The sequence below is a fragment of the Vulpes vulpes genome, chromosome 11 (assembly GCF_048418805.1).
Source record: "Vulpes vulpes isolate BD-2025 chromosome 11, VulVul3, whole genome shotgun sequence".
In the NCBI taxonomy this organism is placed as follows: Eukaryota; Metazoa; Chordata; class Mammalia; order Carnivora; family Canidae; genus Vulpes; species Vulpes vulpes.
Genome location: NC_132790.1, coordinates 21,403,983 through 21,427,376, shown reverse-complemented (window position 1 = coordinate 21,427,376; position 23,394 = coordinate 21,403,983). Strand labels below are relative to the sequence as shown.

General features: G+C 37.5%; 2 protein-coding genes across 2 annotated transcripts; one reads left to right on the top strand and one right to left on the bottom strand.

The window, feature by feature from the left end:
• Nucleotides 1–8,992: 8,992 nt before the first annotated feature.
• Nucleotides 8,993–9,949, bottom strand: LOC112911756 (olfactory receptor 52D1). Its single transcript, XM_025988430.2, has one exon. It carries the CDS (start codon nt 9,947–9,949, stop codon nt 8,993–8,995), a length of 957 nt encoding a protein of 318 aa, XP_025844215.2.
• Nucleotides 9,950–22,164: 12,215 nt separating this feature from the next.
• On the top strand, nt 22,165–23,112 carry LOC112911788 (olfactory receptor 51I2-like). The gene has a single exon (XM_025988461.2). It carries the CDS (start codon nt 22,165–22,167, stop codon nt 23,110–23,112), a length of 948 nt encoding a protein of 315 aa, XP_025844246.2.
• The last annotated feature ends 282 nt before the right edge of the window (nt 23,113–23,394 follow it).

Below are 23,394 nucleotides of genomic sequence, written 5' to 3'. Positions count from 1 at the left end.
GACTTATCCAGAAAAAGTGGAAATGAAACATCTGGTATATTTTATGCTTTATTCTCCCTTCTCACCTCTTAATTTTTTTTCTTTCTTGTCTCCTCATTTTCTTTTCTTCTTTTTATTCTATGTGTTTTTTTGAACTCCATCTCACTGTGAATCCACCAGAGTTCTGTGGTGGGTGATAGGCAGCAAACAATGATGGTGAGCATGTGCATTCATACATCATTATAACCTAGGCTTCACTTACAAAACACAAGTTCAAAGGTAAAATTACCAAGAATTTCATGATGATAACAGAGTGCTAGGGAATGCACAAGGCCATTCTGAGAATGAGCACTATGCAAGTGTCCATTCATTTGCCATGAAGCTGGACTGGTATGAAGTGACATCCATACTCTAGGTAGATTCCCTCTGATTTTTAACTTCATCCATCTATCAGGTCCCTGAGCTAGCACTTCAAGGATTAACTGATCATTCTTCAATGACTTTAGAGTACTCTTCTTTCTTCCCTTTTAACATACCTCTCTCCTGTCAAACTAATTCAATCTAGTGGTCTTCAAAAATCTTACTCGCTATTTCATAAAATAATTTTCAAAATTTTCATATTCCCCTTTACATTGACTCTGAGAATTGCCGTTAAAAGTTTAAAGAGTAGAAAAAAATGTAATTTCCAGTACATTATAAATTTTGACATTTAAAAATAAAAGTTCTATATAACAATTTTTAATATATCCTTTGGAAACTCTATGCCCTAGAATTTCTAACTCACCACTGCCCATTTAAAAGTATATGAACGAGTTTTTCTTAACTGTCAGAAATTTGAAATTATTGCTTTGTCTCTTTGAAGTTGGTCTATTTTCTCACATGTATATTTTTTGTTTGTATATCTCATTATGATAACTCTTACATGCCAGTAATAATACAAGAAATTATAACAATAACCTTCAAGTGTTACAATGTTTTATTATAACAACTATAATCATACATTCACAAGAGCAATATGAAAATATTTAAGTTTTATAAATTATAAGTATAGGCCAAATTTGTTTTGGAAATATTATCCTTAGTGAGGTTGATAGAGCTTTTATCTTCTTCCAAACTACCCCATATATTAACAAGTCAATATTTATTCAATGAAGTGTGATTCATACTTAATTATTCTTAATTTTATTTTTATAAAGGTAAGCTCTGAGAACCTTTGTTTATATAAGTACTTTAGTTGGGGGTGGATGGAGTTTTGTTTCTGCATTGTGGCAGTCAAGCCGTAATTGAGAGTAATTGCCTTAATCAGTAATGGTCCTAAGAGAGGAGGTTCTGGCAAAGGACAGTGGCCTCATAGCCTGGACTCAGATCTCTGAAGAGGGATTCCAGCCAAATGGTAGTGCCATATCTGAAGGACATGATGAGGTTGGTTCAAAATAAGGGGCAATATTAAAATGCCACTTGGAACCTACTGTCTCTATTAGAGTTAACTGTTATTACCAGTGAAAATAACAGATGCTTGGGTGACACAGAACAGAATGTGCATAGGATAAACAAATCCTCTGACCCTGTCCCAGGGTCTAATTGACCGCTACTGCCCTCTACTGGTTGAGTCTTAGGACCAGCCAGCAGGTGAAGGACAAATGTCCCATCCTAGGCATCCCCAAGCAGAGATCAGAAAGGTTTGAAGCTGAGGCAATAGCATAGCAATTAACACAGTATCCTATGATTAATATGTGTGCATCCATGTGATACAACCTGTGGTATATCTGGGGACTGAGGAAATATAAATCATATGTAAAAATCAGGTATAATTCCATTCATTTTTTTATACCTTACAATAATTTTTAAATTAAGTGTAAGAAAAACGTATATCACTAAGACAACAGGAAACATTTCATAGGATTAAATAACTTTAAGATTGAATGTAACTCAAAAACATTTATATAATTTGATAAATATAGTTTTAAATGAACAATACTTTTCTAACACACATCTTCTCTACAGCCACACATACTCACATATGACATAATTTTTTCACCTTAAAAAATCATCTAGTGAATTTTGAAAAATATAGTTCATTAAGTATGTCAGTTATACTTATAATTAATAACTGTAATAATTCACCTATTTGGGGTTATTTTTCTTTCTAGTTAACAACATAATCTAATGATAGATATTTAACTACAATTACAAAAATGCCTTGAAGTTAAACATATGAAAAAAACAATATTTACTGTTTGAATCTTTCTTTAATTTTCTTTCATGTAACTCTCTGTTAAGGAGTTTCACTTCTTTAACTTTATTTTATTTTATTTTTTTAAAAGATTTTATTTATTTATTCATGAGAGATAGAGAGAGAGGCAGAGACACAGGCAGAGGGAGAAGCAGGCCCCATGCAGGGAGCCCGACGTGGGACTCAATCCCAGGACTCCAGGATCATGCCCTGGGCCAAAGGCAGACACTCAACTGCTGAGCCACCCAGGCATCCCACTTCTTTAACTTTAGATCAAGGATGAAAAAGACAAAATGACTCCTACTGTCCTATGTTTTTAATATCTTTATATTTAGAACATACAAACACTGTGAAAATACTCAGCTCAAAAGCCCTGCATTGCTCTTAAAATCAATATGCATAAGCAGGAAAGCAAGTCTTAATCAAATATATGGTGATTTAATTACCCATTGAAGAAAATTTCTCTACCCAGATGTCCGACAACAGGTGAATGGGTAAGGAAGACGTGATATATATATATATACAGGCATCCCCAAGCAGAGATCAGAAAGATTTGAAGCTGAGGCAATAGCATAGCAATTAACACAGTATCCTATGATTCATATGTGTGCATCCATGATACACATACACACACACATACACACAGTGGAATATTACTCAGGCATCAAAAAGAATGAAATCTTGCCATTTGCAATGATATTGATGGAACTAGAGGGTATTATGATATGGATGGAACTAGAGGGTATTATGCTAAGTGAAAAAAATCAGTCAAAGATAAGTCCCATATGATTTCACTCATATGTGGAATTTAAGAAACAAAACAGATGAAAATAGAGGAAAGGAAGGAAAGATAAAATAAGATGAAAACAGAGAGGGAGGCAAACCTTAAGAGACTCTTAACTATAGGAAACAAACTGAGGGGTTCTGGGGGGAGGTGGGTGGAGGGATGGGATAACTGGGTGATGGGCATTAAGGAGGGCATTTAATGTAATGAGCCCTGGTGTTGTATTTAACTGATGAATCACTAAATTCCACCTCTGAAACGAAAAATACAGTATATGTTAATTGAATTTAACTTAAATTAAAAAATTAATTAAAAAAGAGACTTGCTTGCAGAAAGCACTCTGCCTTCACTTGATCTTTTCTTCCCTCTGAGCATGAGCAGGGACAAAGTGCTTCCCTGGTGCCTCTCCTAAAAGGACACTAATCCTATCAGACTAGAGCCCTACTTTTATGACTTCATTTAACTTTAATCACCTGCTAAAAGTGCTATCTTCAAATACAGTTATATTAGGGGTTAGAGCTTCAAAACATGAATTTGGGGGACTGGGATACAATTAATCCATAGCAAATATTATGGATAAAAATAATAAATATCCACAAATTAACACAATATAAACTCCTGGCCTCAAACCTTAGCTTTATCCAGCAATCATTCTGCTAGATCTGGTGTTAATTTCCTCTATTTTCCTCACTAGATATTGTCTCAAACATCCATTGCACCTTTGGAGTTTGTTCAGGATGTAGAATATTCAGGATACAGAATATTTAGGATTCAGTGACTACTTAAGTGAATATAGGGAATTAAGGAGAAAAATATGTGCACAATGGCATCTGGTTTTTTGTTTAGTCAGTATGAGAGTTAATTTTATGTGTCTATTTGACTGGTTCCCAGGATGCCTGAAAAGTTGACTAAACAGTATTTTTGTTGTGTTTATAAGAGTATTCCTGGATATAAATAGCTTGTGGACTCAGTAAAGCAATTTGCCATCCCAACATCTGTGACCATCATCCAATCCATGAAGGCTTGAAAAGCAAAAAGTTGGAGGAAGAAAGACCTAGGCTCTTTCTGTCTGATTGCTTCAAATGAGACATCATCTTTTCCAGTCTTTGGTTCCCCTGATTCTCAAGTGTTCAGATCTATACTAGAACCTATGCCATCAGCTGCTCTGGTTTACAGGCCTTAAGATTTAGACAGCATTACACCACCAACTTCCCTAGGTTTCCATTTTGGAGATGACAAATCATGAGACTTTTCAATCTCCATAATTACATGAACATGTGTCAATTCCTTATAATAAATTCAATATCTATCTATCTATATCTATCTATCTATCTATCTATCTATCTATCTATCTATCTATCATCTATCTATCATCTCTCTATTACCTATCTATCTTATTGATTCTGTTTCTCCAGAGAAGCCTAAGTAATACTGACCATTTAAAAAACTTGTGTCATTTATTGAGAAATAGGAATTAACAAGAACAAGTTTACATTAGTACTTGGGATATGCTGTCTTCCAAATTCTATGCAGCAGCCAATCATAGATATCTGTTAGTTGTAATTATAACTAAATGTGTAGGTTTGAAATCTGATTTTTTCCAAGATCATCCAGTAAGAATATATAGTTAAAATTGAATCAAACTTTAAAAATAGATGTGGAGAATACTAGTATTTAGAAGAGAAAACAGGAGAATCATTTGCAGAGACGACTGAAGAGAGATGAATGTGGAGGTAAGCAGAGGGCCAGGGAAGTGTGGCATTTAGTAATTCAAGAAAAGAGAAACAGTCAAGAAATAAGGAACAGCCAGCTATATCAATATTTCAAGTAAGAATCCAACATATTTAGTAATATTGAAGTCAGTGGTGACAGTAGAAGCACAGTTTTATGGTATGATACTACTAAAACATTGTCCATTAGTGAATGAGTCCATTAGTGAATTGTCCATTAGTGAATGAGAAAGAAGACATAAAGGAATCATATGGCAAATAAGCATGTCCTTGAGCAACTCATGGTATAGTGACTCACTCAAGGCTGTATTACACATTCTTCTCCTTGTAATGCCCAAGAAATGGAAGAAGATTGAGTATTCCAGCCAAAAATCAATGGTAAAAAGTAGTAGAGAGATGAATTAAGACTAATTCTTAAGGATGATACATGCCTGAGTCATTTCCCAATTTTTAAACAAAGGGTAATGTGTATGTTTTGAAGAACTTATGCAGGAATATTTGGATTTTAGAATGATCAGTCTGTCAGCCAAGGGAAGAAATTTATGTATTCTGGCAGAGTTGGTGCAGGAAAAATTAGGAAGTTGCTTTGGTAATTCAGATGGTGAAAGTCTAAACTCAGGCAGACATGATATATATGAAGTGGCAGAAATGTTTGTAGAAAAAAAGGCTATGAAACTTGAAAATTAAATGGACATGGAAATGAGAGTAAATAATCAAAGAGCAGTGGAAGATTTTAAGCCAGGACTGAGAATGACAATGCCATAATGAGAAAAGTTACAGGAAGACATATGAGCATTTGCTCGTCCTTCCTCTGTGAAGTTAGTATTTCCCTCCTCAGTCCTAGCATTCTCCTCCACAACTGACTGGAGACAAGGTTCTGATTTCTACCCTGTTTGTTCATTTTTTTGTTCCAAAAGTGGAGTAGCTGATGGTGAAGGGAAATAACATTTGTTGCACTCTTGCCATCTTACAACCTAAGTAAATAATTCATATGATACATGCAATGAGGAGATTTAAGATAGTATCTCTTCATAAGGATGAAGAAATTAAAGTTTAAATCATGGTTTAGGTTAACATCATCTAACTGATAAGTATTCATAACAAGTCAGATTCCAAAACCATTTTCTCAAATATAACAAACTTTTTCCCATTTTCCCAATGGATTTCTTGGTCCCCATGTCTGCCAGCAAAGAAATAATATGGAGTATGGTGGGGGCAACTGTGAAAATGGCAGAGTAAGGATATTGGAAACTTTCCTGTTCCATTAAGACAATGAAAATTCTGGCAAAAAAAATGGTTTGAATCAACTTTTTCAGAATTCTAGGCATTAAAGCCTTGCATCTATCCATCCAGGGAGGCTGTCTTTAAGAAAAAAATGGTTGAATTTTTGTAGGATAAGTGGCTGTGTATCATTTTGATTTGCCTAATGCCATTCTCCCATTCTCTAGCCCCGCAGTAGCCTTAAAAAATAACAGCCAGAATTCACAGTAAAACCAATGACATCCAGAGGGAGCAGATAGGCTGGAATTCTTTCAAAATCTCCTTCCCAGAAAATTGTCGTTATTTGGCCTGATAGTTCCCCTGAAGACCACTCTTGCAAGGCTGTCTCTCTTTCATCTGATCCATAGCTCTCTTAGTGTAAGCATTCTTTTTCCCTGTGGGTAATTGTCAAAAACAATTACAGGCAATCAATTAAATTGCAGCTGCCTATGATAGTGGATAACAGTTGGAGAAAATAAGAAACTAACCAAAAAGTAAAGACAAAATGTTTAAGAATGTGATATTTATAGGAACTTTGTATATTTTTGACACATCTCTGAGGATATAGAAGGCCATGTGCATATCCGGGTCTCTGCATTTGCCGAGGACTGTAGATATAACCAGAAAAGACGTGAGAAAACCCTGTGGTCTCATCCTTGTCTCACCTTGAAGCTCTGCACAAGTAGGAAAGGAAAGGCTAACATATAGTTTCACACTGAATGGCTGAGTATTAAAGTTTTGCTCCAACATGCATATAGAGAGCTACGAGCAGAGATAAAGACTTCCTGTTTCCAAGTATGTAAGGAAATCTCTTTCCTATTATTAACTAGCAGAGACTTCAGTGGCTACACATAAAAATGAATTGGTGAATTGGTGTTACAGAATTAACTAAAAAAACACTAAATACCAGCAGCAAACAACAAAAACCAAAAGAGAATGGGGAAAGAGAATGATTCTCTGAGTTGCCACATTATGCTATTAAAAATGTTCAGTTTTCAGAGGTAACTGGGTGACTCAGTCAGTTAAGCATCTGCCTTCAACTCAGGTCATGATCTTAGAGTCCTGGGATCGAGCCCCACATCAGGCTCCCTGCTCAGTGGGTAGCCTGCTTCTCCCTCGCCACCCACTTCTGCTCCCTCCCCCACGTGTGAGTGTGCTTTCTCTCTCTCTCAAATAAATAAATAAAATCTTTATAAATAGAAAGAAAGAAAGAAAGAAAGAAAGAAAGAAAGAAAGAAAGAAAGAAAGAAGAAAGAAAATGTTCAGTTTTCAACAGGTTATGGGACATCAAAAGAAACAAAAAATTATGGCCCATACACAGGAAAAAAATTACCAAGAGGAACTGTCCTTGAGGAAGTCAAAACATTGGATTTGCTAAACCATGACTTTAAATCAACTATTTTAAATATATTCAGAGAACTAAAGGAAACTGTGATAATGATAATATTAATTAAGAAATATAAATTATTTTTAAAAAATCATATACAAATTATGGGCTTAAAAAGTACAATAATTGAAATAAAAAATTTACTGTAAGGTCTCAATAGTACATTTGACTATACAGAAGAGAGAAACAGCAAATGTGAAGATTGGTCAATGGAGATTATTCAGTATGAGTAACTAAAAGAAAAAGAAATTGAACAGACCTGTGATACATCATCAGGAAGGCCGATACATATGTATGAAAGTCTGAGAAGGAGCAGAGAGGCAGGAGAGAGAGGAAAAGAAAGAAGGAACATTTGAAGAATTAACATTCAAAACTCTCTGAATTTATTGTTGGTTGGTTAAGCATCAAACTCCTGGTTTTGGCTCAGGTCCTGATCTTTGGGTCATGAAATTGAGCCCCAAGTAGGTCTCTGCACTCAGTGCAGAGTCTGCTTCAGATTCCTTCTCCCTCTGCCCCTCTCACTCATGCTCTCTCTCTCTTAAAAATAAATAAATAAACAAATACATACATACATACATACATACATACATACATACATACATACATAAATACATAAATAAATAAATCTATCTCTGATGAAAAATATTAATTTACAGAAGCTCAACAATTTTAAAGTGCGATAAACTTAAAAGTACACTTAGTCACTGAAGTCAACAAGCGACTATTTAGAAAGGCAGTGGAACTCTGAACACGCTTCTATAAATCCTTAGTAAGGGATAAATTTATGACAAAAGGAAATAAACTTCACAATCAGAGGAGTGGATAGGAATGGAGGAAAATATGGTTTTACTGAGTGCTAATCATATACCAAGCAAAGCCTAACTTTATGCAGCACTTATATAATAGAGTAGCAAAAATTATGTGAGATGAGACAATACAAAATTGCTCTTAGATGAGTTATGAACCTAAAATAATGTTTTGAGAGGTTATGTAACTTTTACATCTTACATTCATTTCTTGAGCATTTTATGCTTTAGACACTGTTCTAAATTTTCTACATAAACTCAATAAGTTAGTTTATACTCACCACAAACTCCAGAGTAAGATATTATTATTCTCATTTACACTTGACCAAAATAGGCATACAAAGATTTTGCAACATGCTTGAAAGATAAACCTAGCGAGTGGAGAAGCCAGTGTTCAAACCTAGGCAATCTGATTATATCACTTCTGTTCTTGTGCTCTTAAACATGGCACAAAGCCTTGGAGTTCATTCAAATGCACTCCAAATGTTCTCTTTTGTTTGTTTGTTTCATGTCCCAGTAGAATATTTCCAACATGAGATTCAATGTGAAATCCAGACAGGAATGCCTTTCTTCTTGGCTAAATATTGTACTTACTGAGATGACAGAAAAAAAATAATAATCTTTTTCCAAGCAACTTAGAATTGTTCATTCAGCACATTCATCATCATATTCAACATAACCAATTTGCCTGGCCATTTCTCTTTCAGTGCTTCCTCTCCTGTTTACATTATAGGGTTACATCCATGTAAAAGCTTCTAGGCAATTATCTTGCTCATTTACCTTTCTTTATCATTTCCAAGTGCTACTTGGAACTCACACTGAGACCTTCCCCAAGTGAAGCAGTCTCAGAAGCCGACTCCGAATCTCCTTGGTCCTAGCCCCATAGATGATTGGATTGAGCACAGGAGGCACCAGCACATAGAGGTTCGCCAGAAAGATGTGCACATTCTTGGGAACTCGGTGCTGGCCAAAACGATGGGTGAGGAAGGAGAAGAAGGCAGGAATGTAGAAGACCAGGATGACCCCGAGGTGGGAGCCACAGGTACTCAGAGCCTTGTGCCTGGCATCTTGAGATGGAAGGCGGAAGACAGCGTGGAGGATAAAGCCATAGGAAATGGCAATGAGGATGGAATCCAGACCCACAGCTAGCAGGGCCACAGTCAGTCCATAGACAATATTGACAGTGATGTTGCCACAGGCCAGGCGAGCGATGCCCATGTGCTCACAGTATGTATGTGCCATGACATGGTGACCACAGTAAGGCAGTCGCCTCAGCAAGAAGATGAATGGGGAGACAACAGCGATACTACGGAGTATTCCAGTAAGGCCAATTCTGCCTATGATGCTACGGTTGAGGATGATCGTATATCTCAGTGGGTTACAGATAGCCACATAGCGATCAAAGGCCATGGCCAGAAGAACTGAGGACTCCAGAGCATAGATAGAATGGACACAAAACATCTGGGCCAGGCATCCACCAAAGGAAATTTCTCCAGCATGGAGCCACAAAATTGCTAATGTCTTCGGCACGGTGGTGGAGCTGAGAGCCAGGTCAGTGAGTGAGAGAAGGCACAGGAAGAGGTACATGGGTGCATGAAGAGCATTGTCTGTCACAATGACCAGGATGAGGGCAGCATTCCCAGCCAGTGCTACCAGATACATGGCACAGAAGGGGATGGAAATCCAGGCATGAGCCCACTCCAGCCCTGGGATTCCTGTCAGGAACATGATGGCTGGAAGACTGTCATCACTGAGGTTAGAAGTTGACATTCTGCTTGGTAAGTAAAGGGTTCTATCCAAGAGGTGGTGGAGTCATGGTATGATTGCCCTGTAACATCAGGTCCTTGGTTCATTAATATAAAATGACCTTTCTGTGAAACAATCTTTTTTTAGACGGAGAAAAACATACATTGTTTGTAACTTGTTCCCAATCTTAGAATACTGTATCATATGTAATTCATTTTTTCCATCTATTTTCTATTCTCAAAATTAATGTTTTGATTTCACATTCCAAGCCCCAAGCATACCTAACAGAATCCTTTGTAGGATACCTGGACTCCTAACTTTTAGTCCTAATCTGTCACAAAAATGTTGCAGATTCTTAAGAAAAATATTTTCCCTTCTGGGCAGTCTTCATTTATGAAGCACAATGAATCTGGAATCCAAGTCACAGCTTCTCAACCTATTCACTATATAGCATTAGATAAGTCCTACGATGTTTTTGAGACTCAGTTTTCTCACTTATAAGTTGGAAATGACAGCACCTGGCCTCCTTCTCTCACACAATTTTTTGTGGGCAAAAAAAAGAGTTAAGTATATGGGATTAAAATGTTTGGACACCAAAAATAACATCTTCCCCATTTGTGCAAGCTCTTTTTCCTGTAGCCACATATTGGAATGATATAGAGTGTTATAATTATTCTACCTCTGTTTTACCAAGGGGAAGTCCAAGTTCAGGGAAATAAACTAATGCACTCCAGATCACAAAGTATGTTACTGTCAGATTTGAAATTACATCTTAAGTGTCCCGATTCAAAGTTTGGTGTTTTCACCTCACTTAGCCTCACTTATATGGCCAATACTTGAATTCCTATCTTTTCCTTGCCAGATATCCCAATATCAGTATCTAATGCAATCACTTTATTCATTATCTGGACTTCAAAGAGACAGATACTAGTGAAAGCTGCTCCTATTTTCCAGGGGACTTTCACTGATGGCCCCAGCCACTGGAGGAAAAAAAGGATGGGTGGTGGGGTAGAGAGCTGGAGTCACTATAACCTTCTTCTGTCCTCTCTTTCCAGCCTATTCTTGCCGGTAAAGGAAGATTACCAAAGATTACTGTAAGGAAGCTACTACTTTGTAAGATACTCTGCCACTCTGAAGATACCAGAAAGCCTAGGTACAAATAAGGTTGTTTTTCAGGGAAACAATAGGAAAATGACTTTGAACTGGAGCAACACTCTGGGTGGAATGTGGGCATCCTTCCAAATTCATCCCACTCAGCCTTGGCTCTTGGTCACTATCATGCCTTGGAGACCTAGGCTTTAATAATTGAACTCTGAGTTCTTTCTTTTCACATATTTTTTTCTGTAAACTTTCAAAAACATACCTGTTTCCAGTGACATGTGTTCACAGATTGAGCATGCTGAGGCTGGAGCTCTGTGATGGGTGTCACATGTGAATGTGGGGCTGTGCAGGAGAGTATGTGGTAGAGAAACAATTGGTGCAGGTGATATATGCCTGAATGCAGTGGTTTTTCTTGGGATGTGAAAGCTGTATTCTTGTGCAGGATGTATGGATGTGATTTGGGGGATGATGGGGGCTGAGTGTGGAATCTGAGTTCAAAAGTCCAATCTGCCCTCAGTTTTGTGAGCTCACTGAGTATCTTCAGCTTAGTTCTGAGTTTCAGCCTTCTCAGATCAAGGGATTTTGTAGGTGAGGTTACTTGTTGACTCTCTCTCTGATGCTTGATTATAAAAACCCAAGGCTGATTTCTCTAGAGATTTGATTCATGGTGCTCATTCTTAGGGAGATAATAAGGAGAGGTTGAAGGAAGAGAAAGAAATGATGAAAGAACATTTTCCATAGGGAATTTTAAGGAAAGTTGAAATAAAATGTAGTAAGTTTTATGTTTCCCTTCTTACTTTCCCTTTCCTTCCCTTTTCTTCTTTTTCTCTGTTTTCACTCTTAATTGTGATACGTCTCTGAATTTCCATGTGTAGTGGTCCATGGTATTTTGTGTACACATGGCATCGTGAATGCCATATACATATAAATATGGTGGTAAGAAATGGCGGTGGAGAGGCTTAGGCTCCATTGTCTCATGAGACTTCATAAGTTCAAAAATCAGTTGGTAAGAATTTTAAGAACATGGCAGCAGTATACTAAATCTAACACAGGACTCTTCTGAGCACGGGCATTATGCTACTCTGCAGATTTCACACCCACAGAGCTCATCTTAGGAGTGAAGCCATCAGTTCTCTAGCCAGATGCACTCAGATTCTTTGACATTACCCATCTATCGAGCCTGGACACCATGGTTTGCATCAAAGCCTTCAGAGTGCTGTACTCTTTTCCTTTATTCATGATTGTCTTCTCTCTCTTTTTAAAGATGTATTTATTTGAGAGAAAAAAAAAGAGAGTGAGCACACACAAGACAGTCAGGGAAGGGCAAAGGGAGAGGGAGAGAGAATCTCAAGCAGACCCCATGCTGATCAAGGAGCCCCATTTGGGGCTCAATCTCACCACCCCAAGATTATGTCCTGAACTGAAACCAGGAGGTGAGATCTCAATCTACAGAGCCACCTAGGCACACCTTCTCTCATGTAAATACAAACCAGTGGTCTTCAAACTTTTTTGCCTAGGTACTTTCCAAAAATTTTTGAAATAGTATATACTTCCTCAAAAATGTTGACATCTATAAATTGTCATTTAATATTTAAATATTAGAAAAAGATATAACATACAGTATATTATGAATACTGATATTTTTAAGATAAAAATACATCAGTCTTTTAAGTGTATCCTATGGAATGTAAACAGACTTGAAATTTTCTGCCACTCATTTATTATCTATTTAAAAATAAATGAACAAGGTTTCCATAGTTCTCATAATTTTTTGCTTTTTAGAGAGAGAGTAAGAGTGGGAGGAGGCAGTGGGGCAGAGGGAGAAGCAGAGAGAATCCAAAGCAGTCTCTGTGCTGAGCATGGAGCCCACATGGGGCTCAGTCTCAGGACCATGAGATTGTGATCAAGAGTTGATCATAATCTGAGCTAAAATCAAGAGTTGAACGCTTGAACTTGGCCACAGCAACTTCTTGCAAGATACATCCATGAAGGCAAGAGAAACAAAAGCAAAAATGAACTATTGGGACTTCATCAAGATAAGAAGCTTTTGCACAGCATAAGAAACAGTCAACAAAACTAAAAGACAACCTACAGAATGGGAGAAGATATTTGCAAATGACCTGTCAGAGAAAGGGCTAGTATCTAAGATCTATAAAGAACTTATTAAACTCAACAGCAAAGAAACAAACAACCCAATCATGAAATGGGCAAAAGACATGAACAGAAACCTCACAGAGGAAGACATAGACATGGCCAACAAGCACATGAAAAAATGTTCCGCATCACTTACCATCAGGGAAATACAAATCAAAACCACAATGAGATACCCCCTCACACCAGTAAGAATGGGGGAAATTAACAAGACAGGAAGCAACAAATGTTGGAGAGGATGTGGAGAAAGGGGAACGCTCTTGCACGGTTGGTGGGAATGTGAACTGGTGCAGCCACTCTGGAAAACTGTGTGGAGGTTCCTCAAAGAGTTAAAAATAGAACTGCCCTACGACCCAGCAATTGCACTGCTGGGGATTTGCCCCAAAGATACAGATGCAATGAAACGCCAGGACACCTGCACCCTGATGTTTCTAGCAGCAATGTCCACAATAGCCAAACTGTGGAAGGAGCCTCAGTGTCCATCGAAAGATGAATGGATAAAGAAGATGTGGTTTATGTATACAATGGAATATTCCTCAGCCATTAGAAACGACAAATACCCACCATTTGCTTCGACATGGATAGAACTGGAGGGTATTATGCTGAGTGAAATAAGTCAATCGGAGAAGGACATACGTTATGTGGTCTCATTCATTTGGGGAATATAAAAAATAGTGAAAGGGAATAAAGGGGAAAGAAGTGAAAATCCATGGGAAATATCAGAGAGGGTGACAGAACATGAGAGACTCCTAACTCTGGGAAACGAACAAGGGGTGGTGGAAAGGGAGGTGTGTGGGGGTGGGGGTGACTGGGTGACGGTCACTGAGGGGGGCACTTGATGGATTGAGCACTGGGTGTTATGCTATGTGTTGGCAAATTGAACTCCAAAAAAAAAAAAAAAAAAAAGTTGAACGCTTAACCGACTGAGCCACCCAGGCTGCCCTGTAAATGTCATAAATTTAACATTGTTGCTTTGTCTTCCTGAAGTTAGTCCATTCTCCTACATATTAATTTCTGCACTTAAATATCTTGTGATGATCACTCTTCTTTCATTGTTTGCAATGAAAATTTGTATGCAAATTTGAATTCTTTATTTTATTTTTTTTAATCATTAGGCTCTGAGTACTAAGATTTTCTACAATAACAATTATTTTAAGTACACATTAACACAAACAATATAGAAAACTTTTAATTTCATAAATTATTGAACACAAGCCTATTTTTAATATAAAGCTTTTAATAGAATATATGTGGGTTTTCTTATTTTTCCTTCAATGAATTTATATATTCAAAAATCAATATCGATGATATGAGACAAGGTTCACCCTTAGTTAATTTTTATAAAACCAAGTTCTGTTAACCCTTGTTTTTAGACCAATAGCTATGAGTGGAAGGAGTTTGAATACCCTGGCACACTGCCTTAACAGAGATTCAGTAAGTGCTGAAATTAATTTCTGGTGTGAAAAAGGAGATTCTGGTTATAGAAGCTTAAAGGAGAGTGCCCACAGAGCTAGGGCCCAGACTTTCAAGAATGGACCACTGAGAGCTGGAGCTGGTAAATGTGAATTATATGACAAGACTATTTGGAGGTAAGTGTGGGAAAAGAAAAAAACAAAACAAAACAAAAGAATGGAACCAGTTGCTTTTGTCAGAATCAACTGCTGTTGCTAAGGATAAAACAGTAGCTTGAGTGACAATGACAGGAGCAGAAAGCTAACAGGAAAAGTAAATTCCTTCTTCTGACCTCCAGTCTACATCTAATGGCTCCCATTGGCAGAGCCCAACAATATATTCAATTTTAGAACTTCCAGATACTGCCAAAATAGTGCAATCTAAAGCCACATGTTATTCTTAAAATAAATATGTGTAACACAAGGAAAGAAAACTCTAGGTGATATGTGGTGATGTAATTAATAAAGTGGTTTGCCCTGAATCAGTTATTGAAATTACCCCTCTAATTGTTGTTTATAGGAGGAGTAATGCACCAAAAAAGAACAGGAGAATGCATGAAATTGAATTAAATTTTTTTCTCACATGACTGAATTTTTATGGCTAAGTTTATAATCATAATACTAACATAGTTAAAATTAATGTCATAAAAACTGATCTCTCAATTTCTCTTTTTTTCAAATTTCTTTCTATCAGAGATGGTTTTTATGGCAACTTAGGATTTGTTCTTCCATCTTCAAGAGCTCCTTGGTGGTATCTGTCCTGAACCATTCTTATCACCTAGCTTTTCTGAGGTTAGCTCTAAGATTGCTTGATACTCTAGAGAAAAAAAAAATCACAAATATCTACAGGTTAACACAATGTAAATTTACAGCTTCATACTTTAGCTTTACCAAGCAATTGTTTTATTTGACAAAGTTCATTTTCTACGTCATTCCTTTTAACTGCCATTTCGAATACCCACTGCTCTATTAGAGCTTGCTGCACTACTTGTACTAAACAGATGTTTAGATTTTACTGACTTTTTAGATATGAAGAATGCATGAGAGAAAGGATGATAGTGTGGAATGATAGTTAGGTTTCTGGCTTAGCTATCAAATTCATGCTACGCACTGAGAAGAGGAATCTATGAATAAAAAAATTTATATTCATATTTTGGGAATTTTGGTTTTAAAGTTCCCATGACACAGTCAAATAAACATGCCAGGTAGTCAGTTGGAAAAGAAATAAATTAGAGCAGAATATACAGATTATTTGATTAATGTGTTTCAAAGATAGCAAAAATCTGGTTGGTTTTCCATGGTCATTCAGAGAGAGTATATAAAGTCCAAACTGAAGCTAGCTTAGAAAAGAACGATGGGTAGTGTAACAGAGGAGACAACAGAGGGAGAGCCATTTGTAAAGGAAACTGATATGAGGATCAAGATATGGGGAGGACCTAGAAAGAGTGCCATTATTGGTCCAAGAAAGGAGAAAAAAAAAATCAGGAAAGAAGTAAAGTCAATTGTATCTGTCTCTGGACTGAGAGTCTATTGTATTTAGTAATGTTGAGGTCAGTGGTGACTTTCCAAGCATAGTTTTGCAGTGTGACATTAATAAAATATAGTCCATTATGTACTTAATGAAGAACAAGAAAGAAGAGACAATGAGAAGAGGTGGTGGCCCATGAGCATGTCCATTAGTAGGTCACAGTGTATCCACTTTCCCCAAACTATAGAAGGTTGCACTTCCCCTTATAAGATTTGAGGACTAGAAGGAATTAGATGTTCCAGATAAAAAGTTAATAGGTCATGAGAAGTAGATTATACATATCTTTGTCATTATTTAGCTTTTAAACTAAGGGAGAACTGTCTGTTTTGAAGAAATTAAGCAGGAAGATTTGGTTTTTAAAAATCACTCTGTTGATAGAGAGACGGAATGACTGGGTGGTGGCAGATTTTTGTGCAGGGTCCAATAAGTAGTCTTAGTAATTCAGATGTTGAAGGTCTACTCTTAGGCAGATATGGTATTGATGACATGCCAAAGCAATTTGAAGGAATGTTACAAGATGCGACAACTAATTGAACAACATAGTTTAGGTAAAATAGTTAATGATGCCTAGAAATGTTCAGGCCACAGCTGATAATGTCAGTGCCCTTAATAAGGAAGCAGGACTAGAAAATAGTGGGCCTTTGCCTATCATTCCTAGTGAAATCAGAAAACTCTTTTTGGTTCTTATTGTCCATGCCTGAGCTTTCTCCAAAATTCTGCTACTGACTGGAAACAGTACCTCAGATTCTCATGCTGTCTGCTCTCTCTATTACAAATCTAGATTAATTGAGACAGGATGGTACTGATGTAAGGGGTAAACATATAGGCTAATGGAAAAGAATTAACATTTCACAAGTAAACTCATATATATATATATATATATATATATATATATAAACTCATATATATATATATATTATAATATATATGATCAGTGGATTTTTAACAGTGGTAGTAAGACTGTTTAATGGGTAATAATATTTTCAACAAATGTTAGGATAATTGGATATCCACATGAAAGAGGCAGAAGTTGGATCCTCTTCTCAACCTGTATACAAAAATTAACTCAAAATAGATTTAAAAATATAAAGGTAAAGCGCAAAACTATAACACCATTAGAGGAAAACTATTGGTGTATTAGACACTGGTTGTTTTGGTATAATACCAAAAGCACAAGCAACCAAAGAAAAATAGATAAATTGGACTTAATAAAACACAAACTTTCTGTGCTAAAGACAGTGTCATAAAACTGTAAAGACAACCCACAAAATGGAAGAAAATATTTGCAATCATATATCTGACAATAGCTTCATATCCAAAATATATAAAGATCTCTTACAGCTCAACAACCAAAAGTCAAACGAACCAATTTAAAAATGGGCAAATGATTTGAATAGACATTTCTGCAGAAACAGACATACAAAGAGGCATTAAGCACATGAAAACACATTCAGCTTCATCAGTCATTTGGGAAATGCAAACCAAGACCACTATGAGATAACATTGCACACATATTAGGAAAACAAAACAAGATTTAAAAAAAAAAACAAAACAGAAAATAAGAAATGTTAGCAAGGATGTGGAGTAATCAGAATCCTCAAACATGGCTGGTGAAATGTAAATTGATGAAGCCGCTTTGGAAAACCATTTGGCTTTTCTTCAAGCAGTTGAACATAAAGCTACCAAATGACTGGGTAATTTTACTTCTGGGTAGTAAATACTCTAAAGAACTGAGGACGTATTTTCACATAAAAGCTTATACATTTAACATTCAAAGAAGCATTATTTGTAGCCCCAAAATTAGAATAATCCAAATACCCATCAAATAACTAATAGACAAAATGTGGTCTGTGTATACAATGGAAAATTATATTCAGAAATGAAGCACTGATACATAATGAACCTTGAAAACATGCTAAGTGAAAAAAGCCAAACGCAATCAGCAGCACATTTTATTACATTTAGTTGAAGTGTTCGAAATAGTTAAGCCCAAAACAACAGAAAGTGGATGAGCTGTTGCCAGGAAGCTAGGGTAAATGAGAACGGGGAGTCACTGCTAGTAGTAATGAAACTTCTTTTTAGAGTGATGAAAACATTCTGTGCTTAGATATTTGTGATGACTGCACAACTTTGCAAATACACTAAAGATCACTGACTTGTACACTTAAAAACTGAATTTTACGGAGTGTGAATTATATGGTAATGGCAAAATTGTAAAAAGGAAATTATAGAATCACATCATCTTTGAAACTTAAAAGTTCCACTGCCTGGGATGCAGCTGCTTTTGCAACACCATAGATGTGACACCATACACAAAGGAGATGTAAGCTCTGGGTTTGATTAGGAGTACTGAGGAAGGGGCCAGGTTTGTCTCTCAGATATTCATTGGTGGCCTTATGGGAAGGCCAGATGTTTACAGTCATAGGATGAGAGAGAACAGTTTTAATTTATTTTATCCTTTTTCTTCTTCTGTTTTCTCTAGTTATTTTTGAGGTAGATTGCACAGAGAAAGGCAAAGACAAGATAATCAAATATGAAAGAAAGGATAAGGGGCGGGGGGGGGGGGAGATTAAGATGGTAGTGATTAACAAGTAGATGATGCATGTTCCAGGGTCATTGCTAGATGAAAAATTCTACTAAGTTTTCTGAAAATGTTAAGTGAATAAAGGAACAGTCTATGTTTGGATGCAGCCCTGCCACTCAGTGGTATTGTAACTTTGGACCTAATTTATCCCATTGGGCACTCATTTTTCTCATCTGTAAAATGGAAAGTGGACATTATTTCTTTTCTTAAGATTTTATTTATTCTTTCATGAGAGACACAAAGAGAGGCAGAGACATAGACAAAGGGAGGAGCAGGTTCCCCATGGGGAGCCTGATGCAGGACTCAATCCCAGGACTCTGGGATCAAGGCAGCCTGAGCTGAAGGAAGATGCTCAACCAGTGAGCCAGCCAGGTACCCCTGGATATTTCTTTCTAAATGTGGTTTAGAATAGAAAGGGACAAATCTAATAAAGTTCTTGATGGAGCTTAAGGACCGTTGCAAATACCCAGTATCACTGATGATGTTTATTGCATTTCTATCACCTATGACCCAAGCCAGCCATGCATTCTGGCTTCCAAAGTCCCCTAAGAAGAGGGCCCTGGAGTGGGGACTTGGTGTGGAAAAAAGAAATCTTGGGGCTGAAGATCAGGATGAATGAGTTATATTCTTAGCATACCATTTACTAACACTGGGCTCCCTGGAGCTCACACCCTTTATCTACTAGAGCTACCTTAGAATGCCCTTAAGAGGATCTCAGAAGCCATGAAGACACAGTGTCGGGGCAGGTAAGCCCTGCTCAGCTGGGAGGAGAGGAGCTATTCCCTTGGCTTTGGCAAGCAGATCTGAATCAACCATGGGAACAGACAGTAAGGAGTGTCCACCGGGATCCAGCCATGAATAATCTATTCCCAGCAGGGCTTGGCTGGAGGATAATTAATGGCTTACCATAGCCACTTTACTGCTCAGAGCCTGACAGGCAGCTCCCATGAAATGTGGTATGTATAGGGTCTTTGGCAGCCTTGGCCTAGCTTGGGGAAAACACAGCCCATCCTGTGGAGCATTTGGCATATGATGTTCTCAATATTCTCAAGAAGTATTCTTGGCCTTGTTTGTCCTCTTTCTTCCTCTCCATGTATAATGTTCTAATTACTGTCTTCCTAAAGTTCATTCTCTGGTCTGGAATTCCCTTTCCCCTCCCTTGACTCTCCTATTTCCATAGTATTTCCTCTATATTCTTTATCTCCGTATCTCTATCTCTTTCCTGCTCTCTATCTCTTCCCTGCCTTTCCATTCTTCTCTCTTTGTCTTTTTATCATGTCTCTCTTCATCTTCTGGTCCACCTTCTGCTTTGCATGAACACCGAAAATAAGGAACAGAGTAGGACATTCAATTGAACTCGAATATCTCTAAGTAGGACAGGAAGGATATACTGAAACTGACCTTCTGCAGCATCAGGCTTTTACAATTAAGACAATTTTAGACTTCCTTAGAGTGGAACATGTGACGTGATGGAATGAAATCTAGTGGTGAGTGCTCAAGAAGAGACTGACTCGTGTATCTCTAATCTGATTGTTCATTGATGTATTGCTGGCTTTATGACAGAGAGAAAGAAAGTCCCCCTGGCCAAAAGGACATAAAATAATAAGTTACTCAGTGGTGAGTAATTCCATTCAAGTATTAGGAACTAGCCATGAGAAGTAGGGGGCCTCTAATGCCTAAATTCCAAAGCTAATAGGTATAGCCCCCTATCACAGAGTATGCAAAGGGTTTTGGGCATTATGAAATATTCCTAAATGTAGCTCCCTCCCCAAATGGTTGTTTCTGAAATTCCACAGTGCAAGGAATGACAAATGCATAGATTACTCATTTATCAACCCTCCTCACAACCTCATCTGGGCTGGTGTAATGCCGTTTTTCTAATTGTCTACTCCTATTGAACTTTAACACACTCTGAGTTGAAAAACAATGGTCTGTTATGGAAATGAAAAATGTTATTCCTTAACAACACAAAGAAAAACAATAAGGTAATGCATAGAATGTTTTCAGTGTTATAATTTTTCTCTCAATAATTCTCAAAGTTTTGCAAGTTACTTCTGCTTTGTCCATACCACAATCTATTCTATGATAACAAATGTTTAAAAATACATATTTAAGTTTATTATGAATATACTCAATAACTTTTGTGCTTTGGAAAGCACAATATAATATTTATCTTCCATATAAACATGCTTTTAAAATAATAACAATAATGAGAGTGCTTCTATAATGCTTACAGTGGGCAGGACCTGTTCCAAGTCCAAGTTCTCTCTGTCTTGTCCTCTCTTTGTTTCTCTCTTTCTATCTTACGTATGCATGTATCCATACCCATAGCGCAGTTCTCTTTTATCCCTGTCTTAAAAGTAAAGAAACAGGGAAGAGAGTTTAAGAAATTTATCTAAAAATTTAAGAAAAGGACAAACATTATATGGTCTCATTCATTTGGGGAATAAAAAAATAGTGAAAGGGAATAAAGGGGAAAGGAGAAAAAATAAGTGGGAAATATCAGAAAGGGAGACGGAACATGAGAGACTCCTAACTCTGGGAAACGAACTAGGGGTGGTGGAAGGGGAGGAAGGCGGGGGGTGGGGGTGCCTGGGTGACGGGCACTGAGGTGGGCACTTGACGGAATGAGTACTGGGTGTTATTCTATATGTTGGCAAATTGAACACCTGTAAAAAATAAATTTATTTAAAAAAAAAATCTTCAGCCCTCAAAGACCTTGTAAATCAGGGCTTGTTCAGCAGAGGAAACCCAGGTTTGTGCAGTGGGAAAGCATCAAAATTCAGAACTTGAATTTAACTCAGCTCTTTCTCTGATCCAGGGCAAATTGCTTAACTTCTGCTTTTCTGTAAAATGGGAAAAATTATGATACTACATACTACATAAGATTGTTGTGAAAATTAAGTGGGACAATTATGTAAAGAAATTTACTCAATGCCTGGCTCATAATATATAAATATGTTGTATCCTTAAAAAAATAAATAAAATAAAAATTAAAATAAATAAAAATAAAAAAAATTTTTTTAAAGAAAAAAGAAAAAAAAAAGAAATTCATCTAATGTCACTGGAGTTCAAACCCAGGATTTTCTCTGGTGCCATGCTCTTAACTAGTATTTTCCAATGCCTCCTGAGACGTTTTGATTTTCCCAGGGTCCCGCATGGACTATTCCAGCTGAATTGCGGGCTGTAGACCATGTACAGACCTCAGGGTAGAAACTGGATTAGGGAAATCTAGTTCAAGCCATGTAACTGCCTCCCAAGAAAACCTGGAATTAATTCTCATCCTCCCAGTGTATTTTAGCAAGAACATCTATGTGTAATAACAATTTATAAACTTTTGTGTTCCTTTTCCTCCCTAGGAACAACAGTAGTCTTAGACACAAGTTGTAATTTCTCCAAAAAGCGGGGCTGTCCCCAACTTCTCATGGGTACCTTCGGAATCAATGCCTCTGATGCTCCCACCTTTATACTGACAGGCTTCCCAGGAATGGAGTCCATGGAATCCTGGCTATCCTTCCCTCTCTTTCTATTCTATGCTGTCTCCATTGTGGGAAACACTTTGATCCTCCTCATTGTTAAGGAGGAGCAGATCTTGCACCAGCCCATGTATTACTTCTTGTCTCTCCTTTCAATCAATGACTTGGGAGTGTCCTTTTCCACATTGCCAACTGTGCTGGCTGCTCTCTGCTTCCATGCCCGGGTGATTTCCTTTAATGCCTGCTTAGCCCAAATGTTTTTCATCCATCTCTTCTCTTGGACAGAGTCTGGAATCCTTCTGGCTATGAGCTTCGATCGCTATGTGGCCATCTGCAACCCCCTGCGCTATGCTACAGTGCTCACTAATGCCTGCATTGTGGCAATGGGCCTGTGTATTGTCCTCCGAAGCTTTGCCCTCATTCTTGTCTTCCCACTGCTGCTGCACAGACTGCCCTTCTGTCACCCCCAGAATATCCTTTCCCATGCCTACTGCCTTCACGTGGATATGATTAAGCTGGCATGTACTGATGTCTCCCTCAATAGCCACTATGGACTTTCCATTGTGCTATTCACCTTTGGCCTGGACTCTGCACTCATATTCATCTCTTATGTACTAATCTTGCGATCAGTGATTGCCATTGCTTCCCGGGAGGAGCGTATCAAGACACTGAACACATGTGTGTCCCACATCCTAGCTGTGCTCATCTTCTATGTACCCATGGTGAGTGTGTCCATTGTTCATCGCTTTGGTGCCGGTCTGCCTCATGCTGTCCATATCCTCATGTCAATTCTCTACCTCTTTGTGCCTCCCATGCTCAATCCTATTATCTACTCCATCAAGACAAAGGAGATACGTCGCAGGCTCTTCAAGATGCTCTTTAGGCTTAAGTCCTGAGTCTTGGGTAGAGCTAGAAGCCCTGGAAAATTTGGTGTTGGAGGTATAACCATTCAGACACCAGAGGAGAAGAGAATCAATCCAGAGAAAGCTAGCACCACACTTTAAGTTATAGAATCAATGATTAATCATTTAGTCTGATATATTGGGCCAACACCTGCCAGGACCACCTTGGATCTTATCCATTAATCAACTGTTTCTATGGCCTTGAGACACAGAAAAATTGTCTCTTTTCAAGAAGCCCAAAGAATGTCAAATATCACTACAGGGTGAGATTATTTT